The sequence below is a fragment of the Saccostrea cucullata genome, unplaced genomic scaffold, assembly GCF_032062105.1.
Source record: "Saccostrea cucullata isolate Sc308-1 unplaced genomic scaffold, CSIRO_AGI_Scuc_v1 ctg773, whole genome shotgun sequence".
Lineage (NCBI taxonomy): Eukaryota > Metazoa > Mollusca > Bivalvia > Ostreida > Ostreidae > Saccostrea > Saccostrea cuccullata.
The window spans coordinates 160367-174038 of NW_026928493.1; the positions used below are offsets into that span (position 1 = coordinate 160367).

Here is a 13672-nt window from a genome sequence, read left to right on the forward strand (position 1 = left end):
AATTTGGAGGATTCAAAACATAGTTTAAGTATATACGTATTTAATAATTAAAATTTAAGTCTTCTGAAAACCCATAACCATTCTACACATTTTATACGGATTTGACACGGTTTAATTTTAAGTACTATAGCGCTCTATTATTATCCGGTGTGAAAATGGCGGTTGTTGGAATAATAACAATTGCTACTTTAGCCGTTTTATCAGAAATATGACTTTGTACACCTTTCATTCAAATGACAATTATGCTGGTTTGGTTTCTTAAGATGTAACCGACAGAAAATATTTCAAATTTGTGAAAAGAACTCGCAGACTGAAAGGTAAGAATGGCTTAGGATGTGATCACAGGTCCTTGTCTTAGGCATTGGGTTATAAACATGAATACCTATTGAATATGTGAAAGAGTAAAGGTATGCAGGTTCCTTAAAAGGTGTCTGATGCACTGGATTCATCTATAAAATAACTGCATCTTGTCACCTACCGTCCACACTTGGTGATCTTACATATTCACTTGTTGAACAGGTTCACTACAATCACTAGATTTAGCTACGTAGGTAGAATTACCTGCGTAGCTTTTATATGTTTTATGGTGTGACCGTTGGGGCGAGCGCAGTTCTGTACAATCATAATTTCATAAACCTACACATGTACTGCCTATCATTCAAGAAAAAGAAAGAAGAAAACAAAACAATTAAAAGAAATCCATTCCCAAGCATCGGGATCGAGATTCCAAACTTCTCGGGAAGTTTCCGACAAAATCGAAAAATACTCGAACTGTTAATGTGACGAAAATATGATGTCAGATAAAAAGTCCTGTTGGCATAGGACGCAAACGATAGTTTTGTGGTATGGGGATTGCATTAAATCATTGTTCGTAATTTTTTTCAAGTAAATCGTTGCTATGTTTTAGCCACCATGTTGCTATGCACCGCAAAGGATTATTGGGAGTTTGGAATTTTTTCACACAGTGAGATTAAAATTTTTTGGAACAATGTGCAGATATCAACCCGAATTTCCTCTGTTCGTACACGTTAGTGTATTGAGCTCGCGACGCTTGCTGCGCTCGCTATTAACCTACCTCAGGTAGCTTTATTTAGCTATTTCAATGCAACTTTTCAAAATTTTTAGCTCTTCTGAGCCAAAGGCTCAAAGAGCTAATGCTATGGCCATTTGTGCGGTGTGCGGTGTGCGTTAACTTTTTAGAATATGGGCCATAACTCAAGAACCCTTTGGCCAATCAGTACCAAATTTGTCACAGGGTATCCTTGGCCCAAGGGCTACCATTTATATTAAAATAAGGGTTGGGACCCTTAAACAAGGGGAGATAATCAGGAAAACAAAATTAAAAGTACTAGTTGCTAAAAAATCTTCTTCTCAAGAACCACCAGGCAGATTTTCACCAAATTTACGTACAAGGATTAGGATATATTGAAGATTAAAAATTGTTCAAGGCATGACCCTGGGGCAAAGGGCGTGGTCTCAAGGTCACTTTAAAGTTGACCTAAATTTACAATTAATAAAAATGTTTATATTTTGCTTACTATAAGGACTAGGATCATCAAATCTTGTAAGTTGATGCATTTTAGGACTTCACATCATGTTAACTCAAAAGTAGGTCACGGTGACCTACTTTTTTAATTTTGCGGGCATTTGTTTTCAAATTGATTTGAAGGCATATTTTGGACACTTTAAGGCCTATGATCACCAAACTTAGTCAGTTGATGCATCTTGGGTCCTTGAACAACGTCAACTTAAAAGTAGGTCACCGTGACCTACTTTTTGAACTTTATGACTTTATCCTTTTTAAAACATTTAATCCTATTATTTCAGGCACTGAAAGGGTTAGAATCATGAAATCTTGTAAGTTGCTGCATCTTGGGACCTTAAAACATATTTAAGAAAAAGTAGGTCACTGTGACCTAGTTTTAGAATTTTGCAGGCATATGTTTTCAAATTGTTTAAAAGGCATATTTTGATTACTTTCAGACCTAAAATCATCAAACTTGGTCAGGAGATGCATCTTGGGACCCTGAAAAATGTCGAACAAAAATGTAGGTCACGGTGACCTACTTTCGACATTTTATGGCTATATTTAAGTATCTTAGGTATTTATTGGCTTAGAATCATCAAACTTTGTGAGTTGATGCATCTTGGGTTATCGGAGAGTGATGACCAAAAATTAGGTCACTGTGACCTACTTTCGACATTTTATGGCTATATTTAAGTAGGGTGAATTCACCATGCATCGGACACATACCTTGCATCGGACAACTTTAGACAATAAACTCTCTTTCAACTTAAGAGTTCCGTGTATTTATTTGTTTCTGTCTTGAAGCTGAAGACTTAAATTTTTTAATGATACCGATTGTTATTATCATGTTGTGATAAAAATACCCCGAGAATGGCCTTGAAGTTACGTCATATTTTACATCATCAAAGGGGAACAACCAGGAATTTAAGATTTTGCGATTTTTAGAGTTATCGTTCTTAAAATTCGACTTCAACGGAACGAGGCAGACTTTGGTGAATACAGTCAAAGATTGATAATTTTACATAAATTTTAAAGAAATTTCACTTCAATGTTCGTATAATTCTTTTAAAAGCTGGTTTTCACTAGTATGTTCATTTCTCCGTACATCGGACACAAATTAACCATGCATCGGACACTTTCCGATGCAAAGGTAAGCACTACCATTTTCATACAGAACCCAGCTGATAGCTGTTTTTTGCGGAAAAGGAAAATAAAAACTCTATATTTTCAGTCAAAATACAGGTTATCGATGTATGACGTCTGGAATTTGACTCAATTTATTTCTACAAACCAGAGTATGATAAACCATGAAAAAAGGCGCGAATTACCGCATTATAAGCATTTTAAAGCATTTTTAAGGCAGAGTGAGGTCTTTTGAATCGTTCTACATTTGTGCAACGATATCGTCAATTAGATTTAAACTGAGGGTTAATTCTTAGATAAAAGATAAAAATATATCCATATCAAGGATTTTAAAGCACTTTAATAAAGGTATGATATTTATCCAGTCAAAATACCGTCTGTCCGATGCATGGTAAACAATGTCCGATCCATGGTGAATTTTGAGTTATTCCTAAAAACTCGATTTTTGAGGATATTTTCTAAATAAAGGGCATATAATTGTGTCCCAAATTGATATTTTAATCACAAACTAAATGTTAAACTCCATTTTGATAATTTTCCGTCGGTAGCGATATCGCTAGAACTTGTTGAAGTACAAGGGTATCCGATGCATGGTGAATTCACCCTATCTCCAGTACTTATTGGTTTAGAATCATCATACTTTGTCAGTTGATGCATCTTGGGTTTTCGGAGAATGTCGACCAAAAAGTAGGTCACGGTGACCTACTTTTAATATTTTTATGGCTATATTTATGTATCTTAGGTATTTATTGGCTTAGAATCATCAAACTTTGTGAGTTGATGCATCTTGGGTTTTCGGAGAGTGACGACCAAAAATTAGGTCACTGTGACCTACTTTCGACATTTTATGGCTATATTTAAGTATCTCCAGTACTTATTGGTTTAGAATCATCATACTTTGTCAGTTGATGCATCTTGGGTTTTCAGAGAATGTCGACCAAAAAGTAGGTCACAATGACCTACTTTTGAATATCTCAGGTATTTATTGGCTTAGAATTATCAAACTTAGTCAGCAGATGCATCTTGGGACTCTGAAAAATGTTGACTGAAATGTAGGTCACGGTGACCTACTTTCGACATTTTATGGCTATATTTAAGTATCTCAGGTATTTATTGGCTTAGAATCATCAAACTTTGTGAGTTGATGTATCTTGGGTTTTCGGAGAGTGACGACAAAAAATTAGGTCATGGTGACCTAATTTCGACATTTTATGGCTATATTTAAGTATCTCTGGTACTTATTGGCTTAGAATCATCAATCTTTGTCACTTGATGCATCTTGGGTTTTCAGAAAATGTCGACCAAGAAGTAGTCCTAATTGGCTAAGAATCTTCAAACTTTGTCAGGTGATGCAACTTTGGTCTTAGGATACTTAGGGTTAGAGGCTTTGAATACAAGTGATAGGTTGTACAATTTATCAGAAGAGCGATTCAAGGCCCTTGGGCCTCTTGTTCTTTTTATTAAAAAGAGACAAAAAATCGCAATTAAATGAATATTAATAGCGAGCGCTCGCGATGCGAGCTCAATAGACTAACGTGTAAGAACAGAGAAAATTCGGAATGAAATCTGTACATACGTCAGGCAGATTTTTCTGTGAAACATTCCCAGAATTCCTTTACTACCCAATGTCCTTTGCGCAAATAAATAAGTAAATAAATACTAACATAAAACATAAACTGCTTTCAGTATGTAGAAATCTTTCAAAGGAACAAAAAATAACTCTGCAATTTTTTTTTTACCCAATTTGCACTAGGTCTATAGTTTCAAACAGAAGGTCGGCTGTCTCCGTAAGCTCCGAAGAGCTCCGTGATGTCGTATGACATTACAGGTGGTCGAGATGTCTTGCGCGGCTTGATGCTTGAAGTGGCTGATCAATTTTTCAAGTGCTTTTGATGGTACAACTGCTCTCGCCCCAACGGTCACACCGTAAAACATATTATTTATACTAGGGAGGTTTAAAAAACAATCCAAAGCTGCGTTTGGACAATTTAGTGCAAAACATGTGATTCCATTGTTTGGTTAACTGTCCTCTCTTGCGTGTGGTGAGGCATGGCTGAGTATGATTACTTCACATTGTGCTGGATAATTACTGACCTATTATCATGTTAACTGGAACTGGACTTCTTTGTCATTTCATTCAAGGAGTAACTGTTCTATTAACTGTTCTACATAGCCCCAAAACTTTCAGAAGTTTGATTGCAATTGCGCAGAAAAAGACATTTCTTCAAGAGTGATTTTTTCATTAATTGTTTTCAGATGAGTTCAAAGTTGAAAATGATCACTGCATCAAAATGAGATTTTCTGCACACCCCGAGAAAAATGCTTTTTTATAGAAATAAATTGATTTGGTAGCTAAATAAAGCTACCTCAGGTAGGTAAATCAAGCTAAGTAGGTAAATCAACGTACATAGCTAAATCTAGTGATTGTACTAGACCTGTTGAAAATTCTTTTAGTTTACATCTAACAAAAAATTCACAATATATGTTTTTTAATTACATTTCCTTAAATCAACCCAACAAAATGAGATACCGACAGATATTTTACCTATATGAATGAATGATCAGTTTTTGGTAGGTTTTAAATATCTTTAAGCTTATTATGATTTCTTAAAGTCATTTAATTGATATATATTTCAGGGAACAATGGCTAAAGAAAGCAGTGATGAAATGAAAAAATTAGAAGAGGAGATGCGTATGTCAGAATCCTCTGAAGGTGAAGAAAGTGGGAGTGAAGATAATGAGGTCCTTGAGTTAGAAGAGGACTGGGAGGACATTGAGGAAATTAAAAATCCAGAAGATACTGACAACCAGGGTGACTTACAAAAAGAAGAACTATCAAAAGGTCTACCATTGGAAAGCAACAGGAACACAGATGGAAGTAAGCTCCAAGGGCCATCAAAAGAGAAGAGAAAGTTTGGCACCATTATAAAAAACATTTTTCCATTCAAGTCATCAGAGAAAAGTGTGCCAGCATCTAGAGGGATTAAGCGGAGCAAAGGGTAAAATTCAGGGGTTTTTTTACAGAATGTATTTAAAATTTTCTTAGCTGCAGATCTTTAGCTCTCCGAAAAAATATATATTGATAGATCGAAGAGCTACAGTGCCACCCATTGAAAGAACTGTATATTTATTGCACACAAAAAAGTGCGCTCGATTCTTGATTAATTTTTCCAAATTCTTACCTCAATTGCAAAAAATGGAAGATTTAAAAAATTACTCTCTCCTCTATCAAGTTCTCTCGTAGTTGACATCTGAACGAAGTATATTGGACCGAATTATCTTTGAAACCAAAATGGCAGTATAAATAAGCAAAATGTCCGATGATTGCGATATCAGGGCCAAGAGGACTATTAACAACAATTATGAGGAATGTTTTGTTGTTGAAAGAGTCAAAGAATATGTTAGGAACACACGGTTAGTAATATTTTGAGATTACAGCATTAAAAACAAGGAGAGATAAATAGAGAACCGAGGGCCTTTTTTTGTGCGCAATAAATGGACAGTTTTTTCAATGGGTGGCTCTGTAGCTCTCTGGTCTACCAATAATTTTTTTTCAAAGAGCTACAGATCTGCAGCTAAAATTTTCTATGCTTAAACATGTTGACAGAATGAAGCCTTCTGTATTTAGGACTTGAATACCGGTAATCAAAGTGACAGCATCATAGCTTTTTATAACCCCTGCAAAAGAAGCTTGAGAGGTATACATTACAGAATTACCTTGTCCATCTGTCTGTCTAACAGCTGTACTTGCAATCATGCCCAGATTATAACTTTATAACTGTGGAAAAATAAAATCTAGAACTTTGAACAAAGGTTTCTTATGACCTGAGGAATTATCTGATCCATTTTAGGTCATTCTAGCAAGATCAAGCTCAAAGGCAGAAAAGTAGAAGAAAAAAAAAACGTGTGTCTGGTGTTTTACTCTCTAATAAATAAGATGTATAGAAGTTCAAACTTTGTACAATAACATGTCTTTAATATGCGTCATGCCCTTAACACAAGGTTATTCCTTCAAATTCAAGATCATTGATAGAAAATTGTTAAAATTTGTGCCTAGTTTATGGCTTTTCAATAGGTATTGGAAGTTGAACCTTCAAGCAAAGATAATTTGTGAGCTGACGATATGCCAAAATACTGACCCAGAATCATTGTTGTAAATTCAAAGTAACTATCAAAAAATTTAATATCAGGTCCATAATTTTTTAATGGAGAATCATTGGATGTCCCTATTTCACTGAAAGCTTATGTATGACCAAAAAAGATCTGTATTTATTTTAATTTAGGTCTTTTGGCAAGTTCAAGATCACAATTAGAAAACTGTATAGTGTATACACTGTATAACCACTTTAAAATAATTGCAGCAGGTTATGCAATTTAACTTTTGATGATTAAGACTTGTATTGCCTACTAATTTGAAATATTTTTTATGTTTCTGAGAAAGAAAAAAAATCCTGACATACACATAATGAATTTTGCAGAAAACCCAATGTGATAAGGAGCTGTAAGCGTAAAAAGTTAACACTTGGTAAGAAGGATTCTAAAACAGATGATGCTGATGAGAGAGAGGAGGAGGCAGACAATGAGTGTTCTGATGATTCTGACAGCGAGGGCTGGCAGATTATGGAGGAGGAATCAGACAAGGACCTAGACAAAGCACTGGAGGAGAACGCCAGCAGGAACAAGCTTACAGCCTATAACGTTAAAGCAATACTTCATGTGAGGCATTGTACATTTACTCATTTTGTTAAAGAAGATACAAACAATTGATTAATTTACTAATTTCTTATTAGCAAAGCTATCGGGTAATAAAATTTGCCCTGTCTATGTCTGTCTAGCTGTACAGTAGTGTCTATGTCTAAAATTTAAGTGACCACTCAATTTTAAAACATTATCAATAACATAGAGATAATAGATGTAAAAAAAAAAACAAAAACATAGCATTCTTTATTACAACAAGAAGGCTTGAATATTAAAAAAAAATTAATCAATTCAATATTTATGCAATTTAGTATCCTTAAATTTTAGCAAGAGAATGTCTTGCTTAGTAGGGAGTATAAATTCTGTATTTGCAGCAAGTTATTACAAATGAACATGTTGTGGCCATGGTGAAGAATACTATCTTGAATGAGGTGGCTTCCAAGGAAGAACTTAAAGAGGCCACCTATGAACCCAAAATGACGAGGGCAACTGTCAAAAAGGCCATAGAGGAGAAGGGAGATGTAAGGAAATAAAAATCAGCGATTCATGATTTTCATCAAATATTCACTTCATTCAGAATTGTTGGTTAAATTGATATCTGATATTTTCTCCTCATAGTTAAATGTGTCACATTACTATGTCTTATATTCTTTCCTGATTTAAGTCTGTCTAAAGTCATAAACAATTCTGCTCATCTGTTGAGTCTTTTTGATAAGTGCATCATGGTTGGTATTACATGTATCATATTTCAACTTCACACATAGGTAAACCAACAATTTTACAATGTGTTAAATATTGCATTGGAGTTAATTATTCATTTGATTGTAACATAAGTAAATGGAAAAAATATAAATCAAATCTTAGATTTTATAGAACATGACATATGTCATTATATTATAACTCTACCTAAAGCTTGTACTTACATTGATTTCCTATCAAAAGGTAATTCACCCCTGGCCATTAACGCCCCTGAAGAAGAAGGCAGAGGAAGTGAAGACGATTTTAGACATAGAACTGAGTGAGGAGGAGGAAGATGATGATTACAGCCCTGACAAAGAAAAGGAGGTCAGTAGGGGGAGGGTGGTTATTAACCAAAGCTCTAATGGATATATTCCTCTGTATCTAACTTCAAAGAAAAAATATATTTATGAGATTGAAAATTTTTCAGCGAAAAATTGGTCCCAAGAAACTTAAAGTAGATTCAAGGAGTGGCAATGTCAGAAATCCAGTCTTCACGAAAACTCACTGGTCCAAAGACCGAGGCCAGTGAATTTTTATGTCGGGTCAGTGAAAATCAAAATTCAAGAAGTCCGATGGGCTTGTTAATTTTTAAAATCATACACAGTCAATATATCTTTTAACTGACTTACTTGCGTAAATTTCATTATATATAAAATAAAAAGAACAAACACATGTTGTTGAATCGTATTATCATAACCCTATTATAACATGGATGTATTACGTAACAACCCGGTTACCGGAACTAGCTAGTAACTATTAACTAGTACGTAAAATGTGCGAATTTCCAATGAACAACAAACAACTTACCGTGACAAAGGACGAAAAATGGTGGCATTTCAAAAGTTGAAGTAAACATGTATTAATTTACAGTTATAAAAATGTATTTATTTTATTTTTTAATTAAGGGGCCAGTAAAAATTTTGGTGGGCCAGTACATTTTAAAAGTTCACTGGTCCGACTGGCCAGTTAGTTTGAAAAGTATTCGTGAAGACTGGAAATCCACATTATTTTCTACATGTGCATTGAACAGAAATTAAAATTCTGCAGAATTTTGACCCCTCAAAAAAAGTACATGTACATTTACAGTAAAAGAAAGATTTAAATTTTCTCTAAGACAATATAAAACTATTTCAAACATTGCAAAAATACCGTTCCTCACATATATCATCATTTGAGTTGGATATCTGAACAAAGATGACAGAAACTCTTTGTTTTGGACAATAGGTCTTTAATTTTATTTTTTAAGAGGTTGTTGGCATACTGCAGAGAAGTTTTTATGATGAGGACATTAAAACTTCAGGGGTTGATTTTTGCAAGGCTGTTTAAGTAATAAGGGCAGTGAGATATTAGGGGTTGATTTATTTCAGGGAAGTTTCAGTGATGAGGACAGTGAGAGTGTGACGTCTTCACACTTGAGCGACTTTGGGTCCCCCTGTCCTTCAACCCCAGCCACCCCCAGGACTCCAGTCTCCTCACTTGGACCCACTTTTGACTCAAGGACTGCCACTTCTACTGAAAAAGAATATAAAGGGGTAAGTCAATCATATCATTAGGTGATAGAGAGAAAAAGGAACAAACAAACTTATAATCTGTGTTTTGGAATTATTCAGTTAGGAATCATGTTGACTTTGAATGTTGTAAATTGTGATATGATTAACAAAAGGTTAAGTCACACTTCTTACATTACATGTATATTCCAATGCTCTTCTGTTTAATTCTTTGTAGCCATTTCTTAGCCCCATGGGTCCACCGAGCAAAATTCCTTTATACAGACAGTCACTCAATAAGAAATTTCAGGAAGTAGAGGATATGAGTGAGAAAACTAAGGTACAATTCTCTGTTCTCTGTTTAAGCAGATATTAAATGAATATTCCATGAAAGATAAACTTATCCTCTTTATCTTCATTATTAATTAATTAATGATCTTTTGCAGGAAAAGGTTATTATTTGTACTGAATGATCACTGCTTTTGTGTCATGCACATGATTAACTGATATAATTAATTAAGAGCAAAGCATACTTTGACGTAATGAAATTTCATTGTATGCAGTATTACATGAGTATTTATTTTTGTTATATTTCTCATGCTTGGTACATTTTAATAATTAAGAAAGATACATGTATTAAGAATGTCTTTGAAAGCTGACTTTGCTGAACTATTAAATTTTAATCTGTTGAACATTTTCTCCTTAAAACAGGAGGAGCAGACAATAGCAGCCAGAACAAGGTCTAAGCTGTCTCTGGAGGACACGTCCATTATTGAGCTGGAATCCACGTTTGTCCCCCCTGATTTCACCCCTGACATGTACGACAATGAGTGTGAGGATGAGGATTGGCAGGGATTTCTCCAGTCCCTCTACAAACCTCCAGGTCAGAGCATAATCTCTCTCTCTCTATTTTTCTGTCTCAGGAGTATGTGGTTATTTAAGCTTTTTTACCAAAGAAGTAGGAAGTTTTATTAATGAAAATGACAATTCCTCTTCAGTTAGGTAAAAAGTTTAATCCCCAAGTAAAACAGTTTGAGATGTTCTTTATATTTATTTTCTGTTATATTTTATCATCATTTCTGCTACAATTCATTATTAATAATGACAATAATCCCAGCTGTACTTAGATTTTAAAATTAAATTACTTTTAAGTTGAGTATCATGGAAATGTCAGTGATTTTACATCAGATGAAGTTGATTCTTAACTTGATACTGTGAACCATTGGGAATCTCAAAGATTTGTCCAGATGTACTAAATCTAAAATATTAAGGTTTAACTGTATTTTATTTGTCGTAAGTAACCTGACCCTATAGCTTTATACTTTATTTTTATCCATTGATTTGTAATGCCACAAACAAAATGCAGTCATGTTAGTGTGTGCCAAGCTTAGCATATTTTGAAAATGTGAAATAAAATCTAAATTCTTTCTTTAATAGTTGATTTTAATTAGTTTGTATTTATAATTATGCATGTCAATTTGTCTATTAAATAGAATCAGAGAACACTAATGACGGTCTAGATGAGGAGGATCCAGAGTATAACTACCTGGCTGAAATTGACGATCTAATCGACAGCGACGAGGAACTCCGCAACGACAGAGCCGTCAAAATATCAAGTCAGTAATTATAATGTTGTTCATCTTGTGCAGCTAATTACTCTATGGCATAATTCAATAACCTTCCTTGATGCTGCTAAGCATATTTATTCCCAGTATCGATTACAGTGTAATATTTTTTAAATCACTGTTGAAATTTTCTAACCGAATAGAATAAATAAAGAAAATTATGTTTGGGACCAAGCATTAGTCTGTTAAAAGGATCAAAGAGATGCTATCCTATCTCCCTCCTGAGTTATGGTCTTTTATATATTGAAGATTTTACAATTTTCCCTTTATAATATGATTAACTTTAATCTTTAATTTAAAGAAATACTGTGGATAAATTTACATAACTTTGTGGATTCAGAAATAGTTTTATGGCTATTTTTGATTACTTAACTGCTAATTTTATAAACCTGAGGATCGTACTACCTTAAAAGAATCAAAGAGATGTTAGCCTATATCCCTCCTGATTTATGGTCTTTTGTTTACAGAGAAGGAGATGAATACGTTGATGGATGAACTCTTTGAGTACTATCAGGAGACACAGCCATTGGAAGAGGATGAAAAGAAAGCTATGAAAGTCAGAGCAAAGTAAGGAAAAAATTCAATAATATCAAGTAAACTATGATTAAGTGATAAGAAATTTCATGATGTCAAGTCTTTCGTATTGAAAATACCACTAGCACTATACATTTATTGACTGAGTTCAAGGGCAACATGTTTTGTTGGACCCTGTAAATTTCAGATTTCCTCCCTTCAATAAGTATTCAGAGTGTGTGCTTAGTAAAATTTATTTAAATATATGGGCAACTCCTGATCATTCAAGTAAAATGTGATTTACCCAGTACTGTAATACTTATTTCTGTATTTGATTAGAGCTCATTACAAGAGGCAGGTAACGGAGACGGACAGTCAGCCTCAGGGTACGGAGAATCAGTGTTACGTCATGTCTGACCACGAGAGAGAACAGATCGCTGACCAAATGAGAAAGGTAACACAATTCATAAACACAAGTGAAAATTTAAAAAATATCAAATTTAAAGACATGTCTGTATTACATGTATATACATTACACGGGTTAAGAAATCCTTCAGTACTTGCCGATTTCCTTTGTTATGTTTTGCTTTATGTTGATACTTATGACCTTTCTGTTTTCTGCAGCATGTACAGCTGTTAACTCAGATGTATGTTTCTGCCATGGGAAACCAGGCCGAGTACAAAGAGGTCGCAGACTACAGTAAAAATCTTCTGGTGAGAATATTAAGTATTTTTTATGACACTACACTTTAAAATTCACAGCTTTAAAATTAAAAAAATATTTTAAAAATACATATGGTACATGTAGTTTAGTTATGTACATGTATTAAAGCACATATTTCTGATTTATTACAGATGGAATTGAATCAGTTCAGTGTCACCAATACTAAGTACCTGACACCTAATTCCATGTACAGTGCTACAAATCTAAAGGAAGCTGTCAATTTGGTCAATAAAACAGAGGAATGGGAACAGATAGAAAAAAACAAACCCCGTAAATATATCTTTTTATCTTCACAATCAAACGTTCTCATAATGAAATTTATATTTAGCATTACAATCTAAAAAATTTACTGAAGTGGGTAGGAAATTCTTCAGGCCTTTAATGTAAACCAACTATTATTGATGACAAGTTTTGTTCATAATTCCTTACTTTGAAATCCATCTGTTAAGAATTAATTTTTGTGACTGAAAAAAGTTAATACACAATAGAATTATTACTTCCAAGCAAGAAATAATCATAAGAATAAGTATAACCAAATTTGTATTTTTACACATGATTAAAAAATGCTTGAAATCAATTTTACAGATAACAGAGGTGCTCAGTATATTTCCTCAGAGAAATCCATTGCCTCAATGCTTGTACAAAATTACCATGATTTGTCAAAGAGGAAAAAGGATCTTATCCTGAATATAGTGGGAGATACACCATGTAAGAATTCCAATCTGTGCCTTTTCATCAACTGTTTTGGTGATCAATGTACGTGTATGAATTATAGTTCTGATATACATGTACATGTATTTGTGTATGATTATTCATTACAGCTAAGGCAGTAGGGGAGAGACTGCAGTCCAATAGGCTGACCATCCCTCACTTCACCAGCCAACAGAAGCAGCTGATCTGGGCTAGTCCAGTCTTCATGTACCCAGAACTGGTGCCCAGTGGCAGCTTCCTGTTTAGGGGTGATCTCCAGGAAACAAAAAGGAGGGTGGCCTTCACTGAATCAGAGGACAAGTAAGTATTACTGAAAGTTCTATCACTCAGCACAAAATAAAAGCTACTGTTAACCACTGATTCGATAAGCAGTTGCCATTAATTTGCATGATTAGGAATAAAATCATCATATAGCACTTCTTAAGTGGTTTTGTGGTACATGTAATGACTACCAATTAATACTGGTTGTTGAAAGACACTATATACCTATTTGGAATTTCAT

The 13672-nt window shown here is 34.2% G+C and overlaps 1 protein-coding gene across 1 annotated transcript in view; it reads left to right on the forward strand.

Annotated features, from left to right (window-relative positions):
- The first annotated feature begins 131 nt into the window (after positions 1 to 131).
- The window catches only part of LOC134277759 (GON-4-like protein), a 38383-nt gene continuing 24842 nt past the window's right edge, over positions 132 to 13672 (forward strand). Inside the window, exons 1-15 of the mRNA XM_062760070.1 lie at positions 132 to 317; positions 5309 to 5670; positions 7150 to 7387; positions 7744 to 7890; positions 8312 to 8434; positions 9478 to 9642; positions 9836 to 9937; positions 10309 to 10480; positions 11091 to 11213; positions 11690 to 11789; positions 12075 to 12189; positions 12360 to 12449; positions 12591 to 12729; positions 13045 to 13167; positions 13281 to 13470. Coding sequence (XP_062616054.1) covers positions 5315 to 5670; positions 7150 to 7387; positions 7744 to 7890; positions 8312 to 8434; positions 9478 to 9642; positions 9836 to 9937; positions 10309 to 10480; positions 11091 to 11213; positions 11690 to 11789; positions 12075 to 12189; positions 12360 to 12449; positions 12591 to 12729; positions 13045 to 13167; positions 13281 to 13470 — 2183 coding nt within the window. The 5' untranslated portion in view covers positions 132 to 317; positions 5309 to 5314. The remainder of the gene's footprint in view (positions 318 to 5308; positions 5671 to 7149; positions 7388 to 7743; positions 7891 to 8311; positions 8435 to 9477; positions 9643 to 9835; positions 9938 to 10308; positions 10481 to 11090; positions 11214 to 11689; positions 11790 to 12074; positions 12190 to 12359; positions 12450 to 12590; positions 12730 to 13044; positions 13168 to 13280; positions 13471 to 13672) is intronic.